This window comes from Theropithecus gelada, chromosome 9, assembly GCF_003255815.1.
Source record: "Theropithecus gelada isolate Dixy chromosome 9, Tgel_1.0, whole genome shotgun sequence".
Classification (NCBI taxonomy): domain Eukaryota; kingdom Metazoa; phylum Chordata; class Mammalia; order Primates; family Cercopithecidae; genus Theropithecus; species Theropithecus gelada.
In genome coordinates this window covers 30,132,437-30,151,879 of record NC_037677.1, presented here as the reverse complement: position 1 = coordinate 30,151,879, position 19,443 = coordinate 30,132,437, and the positions used below count along the sequence as shown (strand labels likewise).

General features: G+C 35.2%; 1 protein-coding gene across 1 annotated transcript in view; it reads left to right on the top strand.

Moving 5' to 3' along the window:
* The window catches only part of MALRD1 (MAM and LDL receptor class A domain containing 1), a 670,416-nt gene that overhangs the window by 554,149 nt on the left and 96,824 nt on the right, over positions 1-19,443 (top strand). The window contains exon 36 of the mRNA XM_025396215.1: positions 5,251-5,317. Coding sequence (XP_025252000.1) covers positions 5,251-5,317 — 67 coding nt within the window. The remainder of the gene's footprint in view (positions 1-5,250; positions 5,318-19,443) is intronic.

Sequence of the window (19,443 nt, the reverse complement as noted above, 5' to 3'; positions counted from 1 at the left end):
ATTTGACATTTTTACTCTAACAGGTTTGGAGTCAGAAGACAGGGTTTAGTTCTAGTTCAGATGCTTCTTTGCTATTAACTCAAGTAAGTTGTATGAACCACTCGAGGCCTCACTTTCCTCCTCTGCAAAATGAGGATAATTGTGGTATATAAGACACAATGTTATGAGGACTAAGTGAGATAACACATGTAAAACTCTTATGCCAGTCCCTGACACATAGTAGGCCTTATATAAATGGTAGTGGTGATGGTGATTATAACCACAAAGGAAGAAAAGGAAGAGAAGAAGAAGAAGATGGAGAGAGCAATGTCAAGGAAACTAGGTTTCATAGGCAATGGAAATACTCCCCCCAATATCGAAAGATGATTGAGAACTATTATTTAATACCTTATACACATCATTCACTAGTATAAAAATGCTAACAAATTTAATTTAACCTTCCTAGCAGTCCTATAAGGAAGTGATATCATACATATTTCTACATAAGAACCTTTTTTTTTTTTTTTTTTTTTTTTTTTTTTGAGACGGAGTCTCGCTCTGTTGCCCAGGCTGGAGTGCAGTGGCGCCATGTTGGCTCACTGCAAGCTCTGCCTCCTGGGTTCACACCATTCTCCTGCCTCAGCCTCCCGAGTAGCTGGGACTACAGGCGCCCGCCACCACCCCCAGCTAATTTTTTGTATTTTTAGTAGAGACGGGCGGATCACGAGGTCAGGATGGTCTCGATCTCCTGACCTCGTGATCCGCCCGTCTCAGCCTCCCAAAGTGCTGGGATTATAGGCGTGAGCCACCGCACCCGGCCTCTACATGAAGAATCTTATATTTAGAGTACCTAGCTCAAAGTCCCATAACTCTTAAATGACTGAGCCAGGTATCATCAGGGAGCCCCAGGATTCATGTGGTATCAATCTTCCCGGAAAACTAGTATATAGCACCTGTCACTTCCCTAGTCTCTATGTACATTAAGGGGGAAAAATGGAGGCTTACTTGCAAATTATTTCTATTTAAGCTTAAAAGTTACTATTGTTTTTATATGTGTGTTCCTCTTTGGGATTCAATGTGAAATACCCAGAATGATATTTCTGTGTAACCAGTTGTCAGTTGTATTGGCCTCCAGACACATATTCATAATAACCAACACAAAGTGCTACAAGCCAGAGAGACAGTGCTGTGGCTAAAGATTGGAAACCTCTGCTAATGGTAATATTGCCCCATATATTCCCAGTTCCCATATTGGGAATTATATCTACTTATCTCCTGGAAATACTCAGCCTCTTCATGGCTAATTAGCCATATCCATCTCCTTCCCCATTTCATTTGCTCTCTGCTTAAAATTGTTTTGAGTAAATCAAAGCTGAAAATACTTGGTGCTGTGTATTTCTGTATTATGGCTAAAGAACCTGGGTCTAAAGCAGAAAGTTATAAAATCTTATCACAGAGACAACCTGTGAGTTTTCTGCCCTGCAAAACAACAGGACTCACCTCTGTTTCCAGTGGACATCTGTGTTCTTTGGACCGTGCTCCACTATACAGCACAAAAATGCATGTTTAGATTCACACAGAATCATTCTGATGTAAAGCAAGCTTATGTTTCATTATCTGTAATCAATTTAAATATGAATGACCCACCCCAAAATGAGCAGCTCTGCTGTGCTGTTTGTTTTCTGATACTCTGCAGTCTCCAACACTGTTCTCATTTTTCAATAAAACAAAATCCATATTTGAGGAAGACTGAAATTATACCTAAGATCAAAAATCACCATAAAACAGCTTATCTAACAAGGTTTATGCCAATTTATGCTTTGTCATATTGGTGGTTATTGTTCAGTCAAATCAGCAAATTGCTTATTTGTAAAGGAGATCTCATGTCTGTTCTGTTCAGTGGAGCATGCTACCCAGTCCTGAGGGACGGAGCTCCTTACTCTCATCTTCGGCACGTTACTCCCCTGTTTTATGTAATTAGTTAAATAAGGAGGACTAAGGGAGGGCAAGATGGGAAATACATTCCTGGGAAAACAAATTGCTGTTTTTTTTTTTGGAAACCAAAAATGATGCCAGACTCAAGATATATTTCAGTTTTGGTCCTCAACTGCAACTTCCCTCCTTCCTTGCTTTCCTCTTTCTTAATGCCTGCTATCCCTTCTCTAGTGTGCAATGACTGCCTTTATTAGCCCATTCTCACACTGCTATAAAGGCATACCTGAGAATGGGTAGTTTATTTGGAAAAAAAAAAAAAAAAAAAGAAGAGGTTTAATTGGCTCTTGGTTCTTCAGGTTAGACAGGATTCTGCTTCTAAGCTGGCTTCAGGAAACTTACAATCATGATGGAAGGCAAAGGCAAAGCAAGCACATACACATGGCTGGCAGGAGAGGGAGAGAGAAGGGGGAAGTGCTAAATACTTTCAAACAACCAGATCTCATGAGAACTCCACCATGAGAGAGCACCAGGGGGATGGTGCTAAACTATTAGAAACCACTCCCATGATCCAGTCACCTCCCACTAGGCCCCACGTCCAACACTGGGGATCACAGTTTGATATAAGATTTGGATGGGGAAACAAAACCGAACCTTATCACTGCTTAACAGTCTCCTCTCTCATGCCACCCTTTCCTTGTTTTACTTCGACACGTATTGCTTACATAAAATTTCTAGTTCTCTATTTTCTCACTATCCTTCATGATTATCATCATTTCTCTGTTCTAGTAATTGTTTTCTCTGTCTCTGCTAAGATTGGGCTTATCAAAGACAAGGAACATTATCTATCTGACCCTATAGTACCAGAAACAATGATTTCAAAATGACTTGAGGAAAAACTCCGAACAGTGATGCTATCTAAAAGGCAGAGAAAAATATCTGAAGAAAAGCCTCAAATCTGTATCTCTACTTCATATTAAATATTTCATCTGAGGTTGAGACCTGCAAATTCCAATGCCCACAGGTCAGGTCACTTCCACTTGGATGCCCCTTATGCACTTAAAACATAACATTATCTTTTCCTTTAAAAATCTTAATTCCCCATAAATCCTCCTAAGTGAATGAAACCACCAACTAGCCAGTGACCCAGCCAGAAAGGTGGACATTATCCTTGACTCTTCCAAATAGTCACCAAGATGTTTCAATCCTAATATTTAAATATCTCTTAAAAGGTCAACAACTTTCTACCCCCAAACCCATCCTAATCCTTTAATTCAGGCAACCATTATATTTTTGCTAGTTTATTACAAAAAAACTCTTAATGGGGCTCTCAAATTTTAGGCTTGGTCTTTCTCTTGACTTGACGCACTGCAGCCAGAATTCTAACACATGAAACATGGCACTTCCCTTCTTAAAATCTTGGCTGGGCTGATGTGACCCAAAAACTGTGTGTCTTTGACTTTTTTCTACACTATTTTTGTATTATGAGCAGTTCAACTAGACTGGACTGTCTTCAGTTCCTCAAACATGCTACACCCTCTTCTGTGACCTCTGGGTCTTTATGCTCGCCTTGACACACACACACTACCACTACTGCCCAAATAAATGGCTACTGATTCTCTCTGGAAAGCTTCTTCTTACTCCCCAAATGTGACCAAAGTGCTCTTCTTGGTGTTCCCATCACCCTTAGAACATCCATCCCAATAGAGTAATTTCATTCTGCATTTTAATGCCACACTCACTTTTTTATTATTATTTTATTTTTTTTTTTGCATCTGGAAGGACAGTAGGAGCAGGGACCATGGTTGTATATCTTTTTAAAGTCAACATTTATTAAACTCATACTATGAACTGGTTGTTCTTCTAACAGTCTCACAAACCTATGAGATAGTTATTATTTGTTAACCTTGTTTACAGAAAGCAAATAGAGGCACAGAGATGTTAACTACCTTACCCCATACTACTCAGCTAATAAATTGAGCTGAGATGAGCAACTGGGCTCCTGTGCCCTCAGTCTTAACAACTATACTAAGATGTCTATATTATTTATTAGTATATTTCCAGTGCCCAGCCCAGTGCCAGACATTTTATGGGTGCTCAGAATATGTTTATTCAATTAAAATTAAAGACAGGAAATTTTAATCAAGTGTTGGAGTTAAAGTAACCCACCAAGGGAGGACTGGTATCCTGCAAGAGAGGTGTTGAATTATATCCTATAAATATGTACAATTGCAATGTGTCAAGTAAAAACAAAAAGCCTAGGAACAACTTGGGTCTTAACTGAATAGGGGAATTGACAGGGCTTGGTGGGTCTAGATGTCTCGTGAGGGTATAAGGAGGCAGTTCATATGAACACAGCATCAGGAGCTAAATGTGCTCACCACTCTCCCAGCAGTTACTCTATGAAGATATTTAGCTTCTTTTTAACCTATTAAGTAAACCACCTTTGAAAATAAATGTTCCTGTTAAACTAGAACTAGGGAGTGACACAAACAGTGAAATAAGAAGACCAGGGACAAACCTGAGTTATACTGACCTCGATCATGGATGCAGAGGTAGGACATCTGCATGCTCATAAGTGAGTGACGTATCAAAGGCTTTTGCCTGCCGTGACATGAGGACTGTTGTGTAGAACTAGAGAAATGTTTCAGTAAACAAAACATTTTATTGTCATCACAAATATGTCATGCAGACACATTCTAAATAAGTGGATGATACCCAATCCAGGGGAGAAGTTCTAGTGTTCTAAAGCACTGTGAGATGACTATAGTTAACGATAATACATCATACAGTTTCAAATAGTTCCAAGGAGGATACTGAATGTTCTCAACACAAAGAAACAGTAAATTTATGAGATGATGGATATGCCAACTTCCCTAATCCCCTGATCTGGTCACTATACTATATATGTGTGTGTGTGTGTACATATGTGTGTGTATATATATACGCACACACAGACTATATATACACACTATATACACATACTATATACATACATACATATGTATGTATGTGTATATATAGTGTATAGTGACCAGATTTTTTGCTTAAAAAAATTCAAAAAAATTAAACAAGTAAATAATTTTTTTAAGTCTTCTCTTTTTGTGCATCATTCAGGCATGTGAAGGGCATGAACACATTCAGGGCAGCAGGGGCCACTGGACAAATTTGAAGGGAGTACAGGAAAGTAACCTACGGAAATTCTTTTGCTTTTTGTAACTGGAAAGGAATTTACTCTCAGAGATTATTAGATTTAATGTCATGATAAACGGTGATATCTTCTCCTCTCTCCTAATACTATTTATAATTAACTGGCATCTTTGTGATGCTTCTTTTTAGAATGTCCATTAAATTACTGCAGAAATGGTGGGACTTGTGTAGTGGAGAAAAATGGTCCTATGTGTCGGTAAGAAGCATTGTTTAATTTTTTTTTTTACGATTTTTTGAAGCTGGCTTACTTATTTTTCTATAGGCTGCTGTAATAGAGCATCAATTAGTAGGTGGCTAGTAATTGATATAAAAACAGTGGATAATGGCATATTTACATTTATCTGTCTGAATAAGGTAAAGGAATATCTGAGTACATTTCAGAGAAATATGTGTTATTTATTATGATTGTGTATGTTTTTCATCATTTTATATGTGGAATATATAATTTTAATAATACTATTCCTTGCATTTAATATTTCTATCAGGTTTTTAAAAGATTTTTTCTGATATGAATATCTATTTCAGATGAACTTTGTGTCTGTATTTTCTGTCTTCATTTCAAAGTTCATATTTCTCTTTAACAACAAAGGATGAAATTAATTTATAAATAAAATCATTTGCTTGTGTATGCAGTGGGTATTTATAAGTAAAGTTAAGGTATAGATAAATACATTTGCAGGCTCAAAGCAAGAGTAAACAAAAATAGGCCTTGTGATTTCTTTGGGGAGATATTTATATTGCATATCAAAGATGGCTTTATTTCTTCTCTCACCCTTTGGGGAATTGTGCAAAACAGTTTCATGAACTCCAAAAGAAATGATGCATATTTCATTATATTTGTGTTTATGCCTGTATAAGCTAGCAGAGCAATGGATATATCACTTTCCTTATTAGAAAACTCATTGAAGGTTGCTACTCAAATCATCACAAAACACACAAAGGTATCTGAAAAACAATGATTAATAGTTGTTTGAGTCCTTATTTCTTTCTGAATCAACACACATAATTTAGAAAAAGTAGTTTATTCCTAAAAAAATTAAAAAATATACCAATTAAAACAATAGCAAAAATTTTATGATGGACTATATTTAGACACTGCTTTAGTTTAACATTGTTGAATGTAACTACTAATGAGTTTCTTGAAACTGTTTTCCCTTTCAATGTTTTACATAATTTATTTCTCAGCATGTCAACAGAATTGTACTTTTCCCCATGTCAGTTTCCATGGAAATTAATTTATCAGAAACTATTACTTGATGGAAAACAGGATACATAATATTAATTTCTAAAATTTTCTGAAAGAAGTTTGAATTATATCATAAATAATGTTTACTAAATATCAACTGAGTAAATAATATTAATTAATGTCAACTGCTTATGGTAAAGAGGTTTGATTTTTGTCCTCTTTAATCCTGACGGTTAGGCCAGAAGACTCCCAGAAAGAGCAAGAAAAGAGCTTTACATTCTTGTGGTGGTCTTAAATAAACTTTAAAAATTAAAATCCAGATGGTGGAGTCCTAAACTTCTCTCAAATGGGAGAACTCAAAGGTGAGGGAAATGAGACAGAGAATTGAGAGAAGAAAGGAAGTCAATGGAGAAAAATGTAGAAAGGAATTTACTGCTAAGAAAGTCAATCAAATGTCCTAAAGTATTATTTTTGATAGCAAATCATACTTTACAAATAGTGAAATAACTATAATGAACATCAGTGCAAACAAATGTTGGAATTAGTGCTGTCTAGAATGTAGGTATGAAAAAATGACTTTTGAAACTTTTTCCGTATTGTAATAGCTTAGCCATTTCATTCAAATTTTTCTTTCTTTAAAATTATGAACTAAAAAAGTAATATATGTGGGTTGTCATAAGTCTTTTTAAAACATGCAGTAGTGTATCAGGCAAAAAGTAGAACTCCTGACAGTCAAATCCTAGTCTGTAGTAGTAAGGTTTGTATCCATTTAGATATGCTTTTCTTTCCACAAACACACAGACAGACACAAAATTTTAAATTCTTAGATCCCTTCTATATTATTTTAATCTTTATTTTAGGTTCAGGGTTTATTTAAGGTTCAAAATCCTCCATGACGAGTTTACTTATGTAACAAACCTACACGTGTAGTTTTATTTATTGAAAATTTACTGAGTCAAATATTTATTAAGTAAACTTGTCATAGGGGATTTTGTACAGATTATTCCATCACCCAGGTACTAAGCCTAGTACTCATTTTTTATTTTGCCTGATCCTCTCTTTCCTCCCACCCTCCATGCTTCAGTAGGTTCCAGTGTCTGTTGTTGCCCTTTGTGCATCCATGTGTTCTCATCATTTAGCTCACACTTACAAGTGAGAACATGTGGTATTTGGTTTTCTGTTCTTGCATTAGTTTGCTAAAGATAATGGCCTCTGGCTCCGTCCATGTTCCTGCAAAGGACATAATCTAATTCTTTTTTTAAGGCTGCATAGTATTTCATGGTGTATACGTACCACATTTCCTTTATCCAGTCTACCATCGATGGGCAGTTAGATTGATTCTTCATCGTTGCTATTGTGAATAGTGCTAAAATGAACATATGTGTGGAGGTGCCTTTATGATAGAAAAACTTATATTCCTTTGGGTATATGCCCAGTAATGGGATTGCTGCATCCAGTGGTAGTTCTGTTTTTAGCTCTTTGAGGAATCACCACACCACTTTGACAATGGTTGAACTAATTTACACTTTCAGCAGCAGTATATAAATGTTCCTTTTTCCCCACAACCTTGCTAGTATCTGATATTTTTTGACTTTTTAATAATAGCCATTCTGACTGGTGTGAGATGATGTGTCACTATGGTTTTGACTTCTATTCTTGTAATGATCTGTAATGTTGGGCTTTTTTCATATGCTTATTGGCTGTGTGTGTGTCTTCTTTCAAAAAGTGTCTGTTCATGTCCTTTACTCACTATTTAATGGGGTTGTTTTCTTCTTGTAAATTTGAAACCCCTCATATTAAAAAGGCACTTTAACCTGGAATTTATAATAAAGTGATAATCTTTACTTTTCACCTTTTCATCTTGGCAGTGTTTAGCGTGGATTGCTCTTTCTCATTACCTGGTTTCTGGGATATCACTGACCATGCCTGTCACTCTCCTTCACCCATTCCTTTTCTTTCCTGTTGTCTAAATATTGGGATGTTACACGATGCTTGCAGTTTCTGTCCTGTCTGTCTACACTTGCTCACTATCTAATCTTGTCTAGCCTTGGACCTGGGAATAAAATTTGTAGACTTTGAATACAGCTTACCAGCAGACCATACTCCACATTTAACCAGCGACACGATGCCAGATCTCATTCAGATTTTATTTGGGTATCTCCTAGGCATTGCAAATGTCATGTGTTCCAAAAGACCAGTTTTCTGGACAGGCCATGTTCTTCTGTTTCTCTAAGCTTTGGATAAACTGATCCTTCTGTCTAGAACTTTCTCTTTTTTAATTAACTATTTGCCCAGAGGATGCCTTTTCATCCTTTAGATCCAACATAGGTGACGTTTTTTCTGGGAAGCCGATTCCAGCCCAACCAGGGACGGTCGCTTTTTCCTCCTTCTGGCTCCTCTCCTCTCTTGCTTCCCTTTCCACAGTATTTTACGAGTATTAGTTTTACAAAACTACCTGTTGAAAATCAGCCCCATCTATCTAAAAAATGCATTTCCAGTAAAATTCTGTTCTTTATGATGATCAGAATTTGTTTTGCCCAAATTTTTGCTAGTTTTCATTTTTAAGGATACCTCCAACAAGTATGGTCATCAAAAAATTGTTAAATATGCTGACTTCTTACAAAGTACACGTTATATAAATTAATGAAATGGGAGTGAAAAATGTTTAAAACTAACACAAAAAAGGAATGAAAGGAATAAATAACAATAGCACAACAGATCAGTTGCTTTTCTGAAAGAAACATTGTAAAGTGTAACATTATATATTGACATCATTGCATTGCAAGTTTTTCTAGCTATTAATTCTTATTTATCTTTTGCAAGAATTTGTATTTCTGACCTGATAATTTGTTCAAAATATCAAAACTAAATTACTATCTGACAAATGTGACAACGTGAAAACATCATGGTTAATAAAAAGCATTTCATCCAAATAAAGGCCAGGCGCAGTGGCTCACCCTCATGGTCTCAGTACTTTGGAAGACTGAGGCAGGAGTATTGCTTGAGCCTGGGAGGTAGAGGCTGCAATGAGTTGTGATCGTGCTAGCCTGAGTGACAGAGTGAGTTCCTGTCTCAATAATAATAATAATAATAATAATAATAAATTATTGTTCATACTTTGTGACAGAAAAAAATTAATAATATAATCAAAGACCTTAAAGTATAAAATAGATTAGGATAAAAATATGTCGAGAAGAGAAATCAAAAGATTAGTTTAAGGAAGAAAGGTACATTTAATTTTTTTTTTTTTTTTTTTTACTTATTTACTAACTTTTATTGTAGGGTCACGGGTACATGTGTAGGTTTGTTATATAAACAAATTATATGTCTCAGAGGTTTGGTGTACAGATTATTTCATCACCCAGGTAATAAGCATAGTACCCAATAGGTAGTAGTTCTATCCTCACCCTCCTCCCACCCTCCACTCTCAAGCAGGCCCCAGTGTCTGTTGTTCCCTTCTTTGTGTCCATGTATATTTGATGTTTAGCTCCCAATTAAAATGTCTAACTATTAAAAACTTTTAGGTATTTTGTATTGAAAGATGATGCATATTCAATCACCATTGTAATTACATTTTCAACGTCTACATTTAAGAGAGTGATGTCAGTTTCATTTACAGTAACCTGGAAATTGTATCTTTTGTAATTTATTAATATTAACCTGAAAAACATTAATTTCTGACTTAAAATTAAAGGGACTGTGAAATTTTTCAAAAACTCCTTTGGAGAGTTCATGGGCAAAAATTTTGAAGACCATGGGCCAAGAAAACAAAGGTCATGTCTTCAGTACCTTTTCATGACCAGTCTGTAATGTATACCTGACATTGCAAGAGTTATTTTAGTAGGTGGCTCACAAAATAAATGATGAATGAATGTAAAGTCCTGAAATTTCAAAGAAAAGCATCAATAGATTGAAATATATTCTTGAAATGTATTGAAATATGAGAAAATGACCTCACCGTAACCCAAACTATCACTCAAAAAAGAATTAGTGGGGGATTTCCTATGTATGCAGCAAGAAGTACTGAGTAAGCATATGATGTGTTCATCATGCTAAAAAGAAATTACTCTCCAATTTATAGGATAGAGCAACTACCAAAAAAAAAAAAAAATTGTCATCTATTAAAGAAATTCCATTTTACTACAATGACAGAAGAGGGTGCTCTTAAATTGGAAATCTTGTAAACTATCTCAAATTTCATAAATTGAAGAGACAAATGAAATTTTCATTCATACAAGGCCTTTGTTAAAAATAAAATTCAGTTAGAACACTTCCTCTCCCCACCCAAAAAACAACAAAGAAACATGGTGTAAAAAATAAAATACATTAAGACCTTTAAGTCCAATTCCAGGCTAAATTAAATATTATTTTAAAAAACATACAATTGGGGATATTTGAAAACAAATACATGCAACACTTTAATTTAAAATTTTAAAGTCTAAGTATAAAAATGGGTTAAAAAAAAAAAAAACACAGTAAGAATCAATTGAACCCAAGGAAATAAATTGGCTGAATTAACTTAATTGCTTGAACCCAGGAAAAAATGAAATTGAAAAAGTAAAGATTAAATTATCATTTTCAAAGGATGATATATTCAAATATAAATGTATTAAGAAATTTTTAACAAAAGTGGAAAAATAAGGAAATGGAAATTAGATAAAGTAAGGAGAATCAAAGAGAAAGTAATTAAAATGGAAGAAAAAGAACACTTATATGATTGGAGTCCCTAAAGAGGAAAATAAACTAGTAGAACAGAACTCACATTTGAACTATAATTCAAGTAAACTTTTTTCAAAAACTGAAAAGAGACCTGAATTTACATATTGAAAAAGTCAGCAAGTACCTGAAAATTTTAACACAAAACCAAAAACTCTAATGCATATCCTGGTAAAAATATTAAACTTTAAGATACAGAAAAAAATGTTCATGGCCCCTAGGAAAAGAACCAAATAACACAGGAGGACAAGGGATTCGGCTGGCATTAGACTTCTGAAAGCGAAGGAACAAAGAAAACTCTTGTGATTGTCTCCAGAGTTGTGAAAAAGTCTTTGAAAAAATTTAACATCCATTCTTTATATTTTAAAAAGAGGCACTAGAGAAAATGTAAATTGATGGATATTTTTTAAGTATGGTAAACTCTGTATTCCCTATTCCTAAATGTGGCACCTTTCTTAAGAGAAAACCATAAAAAGCACTTCCATTAAAATTAGAAACAAAGCAAGTATAACCGCTAGTTAAACTGATATTTCATATTGCACTGGAGGTAGTCACCAATAAGAAAAAAATTATTAAGAATTAGAAAAGAAGTTATCATGATGGCATACCTGGAAAACCCTAGAGAATTGATAAAAGTTAATTCAAACAATAAAAACAATTTAGTAAGCAGGTTTGGAGGATATAAAATTAGTATTCTTAGATTAATAGTCTACATACATAGACAAAACTATTAAAAGGAAAAAATGAAAAACAAAACTCTATTCACATTGACAACAAAAAGATAAAATATTAGAACTACATTTAATAAAATAGAAGCAAAGCTATATAATAAAAACAATCCAGAAGAACTTAAACAAGTGGAAAAATATTTCCTTTCCTGGATAGTTGACTTAACATCATAAAGGTGTCACTTCTCCCTAGATAATTCTATAAGTTTAACACAATCTCAACAAAAAGACCTACAAGCTTTTTGTAGGGGTAAACAATTAGATATTGCATTCATATGGAAAAATAAGTGGAACAATAGCTGGTAAAACACTGAAAAAAACAAAAACCCAAGCTATGAGAATCTGAGTAGCCATGAGAAGCTATGAGAATACCAGTATCAATAGAATAAAGCTTTTATTATTAAACAGCATTATGCAGGCATTTGAATAGACAATTCAACATTTCAGACTAGTAGAGTAGAAAGTTAAAAAATGAATCCAAGTACATATGAAAACTTAGTAAATGATAAAGATGGCATCTCAAATTTCTGGACAAAGGTGAACTTTTTAAAAGGGAGTATTGGGGCAACTAGTTAAGTATTTGGAAAAAGATAAAATTAGAACCATACCCCACACTATATATACACAAAGATAATCTTCACTTAAATCAGAGTTCAGAGTGAAACCATACACACTAAAGAAATACATAGTAAATTTCTTTATATTATGAATGTAGGAAAAAGCTTTATTTCAATGACTCGAATGCAATTGTATTTGAAAACAGATAACATTAATTATATAAAAATGTATTTTTAAAAACCTTTTTTTATGACAAAAATTACCACCATAAGCAATATCAAAAGATAAGTGGCAATCTGAGAGAAAATACTTACGTTGCATGTATCAGAAAAAGGACAAATATCCCTAATACATAAAGAACTATTTTAATATACAGAGAAAGCCCAAATATCACAGAGAAGAGATAAAAAATTAATTTTAAAATGTAGAGAATGATGCTTGTATTTATCAATGTTCTCCAGAGAACCAGAACTAATAGGATATATATAGATATATAAGCAAAGATTTATGATGAGAATTGGCTCCTGTAGTTATGGAGGCTGAGAAATCCCACAACATGCCATCTGCAAGCTGAAGAACCAGGAAATACAGTGATGTAATTCAGTCCCAGTTTGAAGGACTAAGAACCAGAGAAGCCAATGCTCTAACTCCCAGTCCAAGGCTGTAGACCTGAGAACTGGGGGTGGATGTTGTACATCCCAAATCCCAAGGCTGACAACCAAGACCTCTGATGTCTAAGAGCAGCAAGATGGTTGTCCCATCTCAAGAAGGAACAAGTTCCCCCTCCCTTCATATTTTTATTCTATTTGGGCTCTCAATAGGTTGCATGAAACCTCCCCTCACTGGTGAAGGTGAATCATTTTTACCCAGTCTACTGATTCAAATGCTAATCTCTTCTGGAAACATCCTCACAGACACACTCAGAAATAATATTTTACCAGCTATCTGGGCATCCCTTAGCTCAGTTAAAACATAAAATTAACCATCACAATGCATAAACTTATGAAAAAAGATTTGTTTATTTAAAAAAGCAAATTACAACAATGCTAAGATGTCATTTCTCACTTCTTGAGTAAGCAACATATTCTGATAGCAAAGATATGAGGAAACACACACTTTGCTAATTGCTAATGCAAATTGGTATAATTCTCATGGTGGTGAATTTGGTAGTCTCTAACAAAACTACATATTCATTTACTTTGGGACCTAACAATTCCATTTATAGAATTTATTCTGTAGGCGGCACAGTTCTGACACTATGAAAATCCATGTCCATAAGGCCTCTGTCACTTTTATAATTTCAAAATATTGGAAACATCCTAAATGCCCACAGATGAATAATCAATAATCTATTATATGATATACCCATACCATGGAATGCAAGGGGAACACAGAACAGTTAAGAAGCTTTCCTTGGGCCAGGTATAGAAAAGTTATTTTCTGGGCCAAGCTAAATGAAAATGAAAAAAATATAGTTATCATCACTGAAACTGTTCTGTAGCTTTCTTTCATTTGACTCAAATTTTAAAATAACCTAAAAAGTGTGTTATTATTAATAATTACATGTCAAGCACCACCTAAGTGTTTGACATGCCTATGCTCATGACATAAACCTGTAGAACAGGTAATAGTATGTGTAATTCAGCAGTTAAGATGAGGGACATTTTGGCCGGGCACAGTGACTCACACCTATAATCCCACCACTTTGGGAGGCCAAGGCAGGTGGATCACTTGAGATCGGGAGTTTGGGACCAGCCTGGCCAACATAGTGAAATTCTATCTCTACTAAAAATACAAAAATTAGTTGGGGTTGATGGCACATGCCTATAATTTTAGCTGCTTTGGAGATTAAGGCAGGAGAATCACCTGAACCCAGGAGGTGGAGGTTGCAGTGAGCTGAGATCGCACCACTGCACTTCATACTCCAGCCTGGGTGACGGAGTGAGACTGTCTCAAAAAAAGAAAAAAAAAAAAAAAAGATGGGGAACCTTTAGATGAGGCTGAGCACAGTGGCTCACACCTGTAATCCTAGCACTTTGGAGGCAGAAGTGGAAGGATTGCTTGAGCCCAGGCTTTAGTGAGCTATAATGGCATTATTGCACGTTAGCTTGTGTGACTGAATGAGATCCTATTTTAAAAAGAGAGAGAGAGAGATGAGACATGGTGAAATTAAGTACTTCTTCCAGAGACAAAAAACAAAACAGTTGCTTGAGTCCAGATTCAAACCTAGTTCTTTGGCCACGATCTATGCTCCACCCTTACGGATGCTACCTCTTTGGAGATCTGACTAGATGGCTTATGATTCTAGGGTTGCATGATACTATGAGTACAAATTTGAATAAAATGCCTTAAAGAAAATCTGAAACTTAGCTTTATTTGCATTTGGCTCTTTTCTTTTCTTTAACACACTGTGCAGTTTTGTTCCTATGAGAATTCATATTGCCTATTTTATGCTTTCCCACCTTGACTAACTGAAAAACTCCAGATTCATCCTTTACTTCCCAGTTAATGTAGAATCTCCTCTCTAGAACATTCCCTGAACCCACAGGCATATAGATCATATCCTGTGTGCAGTGCAGTGTACAATAAAGGAAAGAGATATGATTCTAAAAACGGACAGACCCAGGTTTGGGTATGAGCTCCACTGCTAACTGACTCCATGACTTTAAAAAATTACCTAACCTCTCACTAAGGCAGAGGATGAAAATGGACATTTGCTTAAAACTAACCTTCTCTGCCATGATGAAGCTGTGAATTAAAAGAGGATACTGCAATTGCTGAAATGTATCATTAATAATTGTTTTATTTACTGAAGAATGGTTTTTAAAAAATTGTGTATCTAAGTGGGAGACGCTAGTAATCTGTTTGCCAATTGCATATTTAACATCAGCTAAATTATCTCCATAGCAACCAACAATCATTCTTTACTAGGTGGAATACAAAACACATCATCAAAATGTAAGACCATGGCCTCTGCTGTTGTTTTTTCAAGCATAACGTAGTACTCAAATGTTGAGGACTAACAAAAATCCTCATAATAATATTGGGATGCTTTGCAAAGGAAAATCATTCCAAAGTTTCAAAAAAGTCAATTTAAAGTAGAGAATATTTAGATATATTTTAGGTAATAAGCTTGAGAGGCCATGCAGGGTGATGCATTATTTTCAAATCTAACTTATGGAAAAGACAATTTTGTAGAAAAGCATAAATTACTAAAATTGGCCCAAGAATAGGCATAAAAGTTGAGTACATTGGTAGACATAGGAGAAATTTAAAAGTCAAAACTATAGTGTCACCCTCCAAAAAGTGTCAATGTGTTTTCTGTCAAAAAACTGAAGGCATTTTCCCTTAAAACCAAGAATTTTTTTTTTTTTTTTTTTTTTTTAAAGTCAGGGAGGTTTGCCTGGCCTTGGATTATTCTGTTTGCTCACGGGGTTTTAGCCAAAGGTACAAGCCAAAATAAGTAGAAGCTAAACATATTGAAAAAGAAGAAACAAATATTTTTGCAGATATTGACAGCCTAGGAAATCCACGTAAATTTACTGCAATACTATTAGATTGAAAACAGGTTTCAGCGAAATAGATGGAAATAAGATAAATGTAAAAGACTAGATGAATTTCCTTTTCACCAGTAGTAATAATAATTAGACTAGATAATTGGAAAAGGGCTCCATTCTGAACTGGTAGTAATTATTATAATATATAGAGGCCTATACTGAACAGTACACATGCATCACCCACATAAAGAACCCTAAAAAGCACAAATGAAGGACCCTCACAGAAGACCTAAATAAATGGATAGAAAAAAAAATGAACAAACCACTTTCTAGAGTTAGTGATTTTCAATATTGCACAAATGACCATTAGCCAATTAATTACATCGACTAATTAAATCTAGTTAATAATTTAGATTTTTGTTTGATTTTGAAATAGGCAAATGGATTTTAATGTTCACTTGGAAAAATAAAACTTAAAGTCAAAATTATGAAATAGTATTTACAATACTTGACGATACAGCTTGCTATAAAGTCATTGTAATAAATATTATGAAGCTGGAACAGAAATAGACAAATAGACCCTTGGAAAAGAATAAAAAGTCTACAAATAGCTTAATGTGGTTATATAAAATTAGTATAAAATAGGTGACGTTTCAAGTTAATGAGAATGGATGAGTTGGAATAGGTAATAATTGATATTATGATAATTAGCCATTAATTTAAAATGTAAATTATTATTGACATAATACACAGGAATTAATTTCAGAATTATTAAAAGTATATATAGGGGAAAAGTATAAAATTTCTTAGGGAAAATAGCATGCAAGAATATTTTAAAATCTGGAAGTATGAAGGTCTTTTCTAAGCTTACTAAGCGACCATAAAATAAAAGATAAACAGATTTGAAAACTTGATCAAATGGATGATTCTTAAACAAAAGTATTTAGTGTGGTAAAAGACACCATAAACAAAATTTTAAAAAAATAATAACCAGGGCCAGGTGCGGTGGCTCACACCTGTAATCCCAGCACTTTGGGAGGCCAGGTAGGGTAGATCACCTGAGGTCAGGAGTGCGAGACTAGCCTGGCCAACATGATGAAACCCCATCTCTTCTAAAAATACAAAAATCAGCCAGGTGTGGTGGCAGGTTCCTGTAATCCCAGCTACATGGGAAGCTGGGGTAGAAGAATGGCTTGAACACGGATGGGGGCAGAGGTTTTACAGTGAGCCAAGATTCCACCACTCCCTCCAGCCTGGGTGACAGAGTGTGACTGTCTCCAAAAAAAAAGGAAAGAGAAAACAATAACAGGCCAGGAGGAAGATATACAGGATACACTACAGCTAGGGATTACTCATAATATATACCGTATTCCCTCAAAACAATAAAAACTATGTAACAGATAAACTAGACCAACATTATTTACAGAAAAAGGAAAATAAATGGTCAACACACATCTGAAACAAAATTCAACCTAATTAATAAATAAGTGCAAAGTAAGTCATGGATATCCTGTTTTTACCTATTAAAGTGACAAAACATTTTCTGGTAATATCCATTATTTGTGAAACTATAGAAACACTGTCCCTTTTATATACATCTTGTGGGCCTATAACTTTTCTAAATATACAACATGGAGAAAAATACAACTTTTGGGAAAAATAAAGTGGCAATGTTCATTCAATGTTTTAATATACACATTCCTTAATTCAACAATCTCAATCCTAGGAATGTAGCCTACTAACAAGAAATACAAACACAAATGTATTGCTCTTGGCATTTTGCAGTAGCACCATATTGAAAACACAGTTAAGTGTTCCAAATAGTGTCAAGGAATACTATGTAATATTTTTTTAAAATAGAAGATATAAATCCTGACATAGAAAAGTATCCATATTGTTAGGTGAAAAGACAAATGCCAGAATATTATGTATATTAAGATCCTGTTTGGAGAGGGAGAAAATGTGTAACTGTATATGAAAAAGAAAAAGGAGACTGGTGAGTTAGACATCAAACTGTTAAGAATGGTTAGTGAGCTCTGTGGAAGACTGGCTTGGGGGAAAGAGAGATTTCATACTTGAATTTTTGCATTTTTATTTTACCAGGTACTGCTTTTTATAACTTAAAAAAGCGTTAAAAAGATTTTTTAAAACATATGTTGCTAATTTTTCAGGTAAGAAACAAAAGAAAAAAATAGTTTTTATGTTTAAAAAAACTAACATCTCTTACAGTAAAAGGCAGTCAGTTGGCTGCTTCTAACAAAGTGTCCTGCGGATGAATGTGCCCGTCCCTCAGTTTTTCTTTCCATGTTGTCAGAAAGCATTACACACTTTCTGCCTCCTGCAGAGCCAAGCAAGCAAGACAGACTAGGAATGTGATTGAAGGTGAAGCAACAAACTGCTCTCGCCAAGCTCACCGAGCCTTCTTCCCTGCCTCATTTGCAGAGCTGGATTGTACTCCAATCACATATGCCAACAGACTCACAAAAACGAAAAGCACAGTAATACCTAATTTCCCCCTCTCTGCTCTCCTTTCCCAGAGAGAAAGCCTCGTGATATGTTTGTACACTTAGCCATTAAATGGTTTTTAGGCTCCCGGTGATAGCCGTAAGCTTTTGCAGTTGGCACCTCCCGAATGAATGACCTATTGACTCAACCAGGGAGGGCATCCTCTAAGGAAAGGCATGGCCCAGATTCCGTTCACTGGTCATTGCTGACAGGGATTTGTGATCCAGATATTTTCCAAGATCTCTAGTATGACCTGACTGCTAAGTAGATATTTCTGTCCTCTGAGAAGAGTGGTGGGTTATTTGTGGGGCAGTATCTAATGCCAGAGGACTTGCTTTAAAAGAAAGAACAAGAAATAGCTGTCTAGAGTGTAAGAATCAGGAGATTCAAAAAACTCACTCCATCCCCCATCCTAAAGTAGCTGCATAGGAAAATGTTTCTACACAGTTTTCACTTTATCAGTTTTCCTAGTATGTGCATGACCAAGCTTCATGGGGTAGCCGTTGGTTGAAAATGACACCTCTTCTTTCTTTGCTGTCTGTGATGTGTGTGCATGTGGCCAATGCACTCTACTGAACAGAAGCAAGAGACACAGCTCAGTGGTGGCGCTCAAGAGACTGGAGCTTCTAAGAATGCTGACAAAAAGTCATTCCTCAGACTGAATTTCACAATTTCCCCAACCAGGCCTCCCCAGTGGCCCTGGAACGGCAGGCCATCCAGCTCTGCTCTGATCCTACACAGCTTTTCTTCCTGCTCAGCCAGCATGAGTTTAACTATGTCAGAGTAGAAGCTTTTGTGCTGTTGCTAGGTGGCTGATCTCTGCCTTACAGAAGCAAAATCTAGCAAATGAGGTAGAACTTTTTGAACTTATCCCTCTTAGTAGAGAAATGTTGACAGATCTAAGTAGTTCAATGCATTTTAATTTTGAAACCCCCGTGGGACTTTTCTTATCCTCTGAAAGCACTAGTTAATGTTTGCCATTGCCCTAATCTTCTGTCTGTAATTCTGCCATGAATCCCTTTGTATTTTTCAGAGAAAGACTTACTTTCCTTATTTCCACCAGGCAAAAGAAGGAGATAATGAAACTGGTTTATGTTCCCAAGTTTAAGGTTAAATTATGAGTATTCATGAT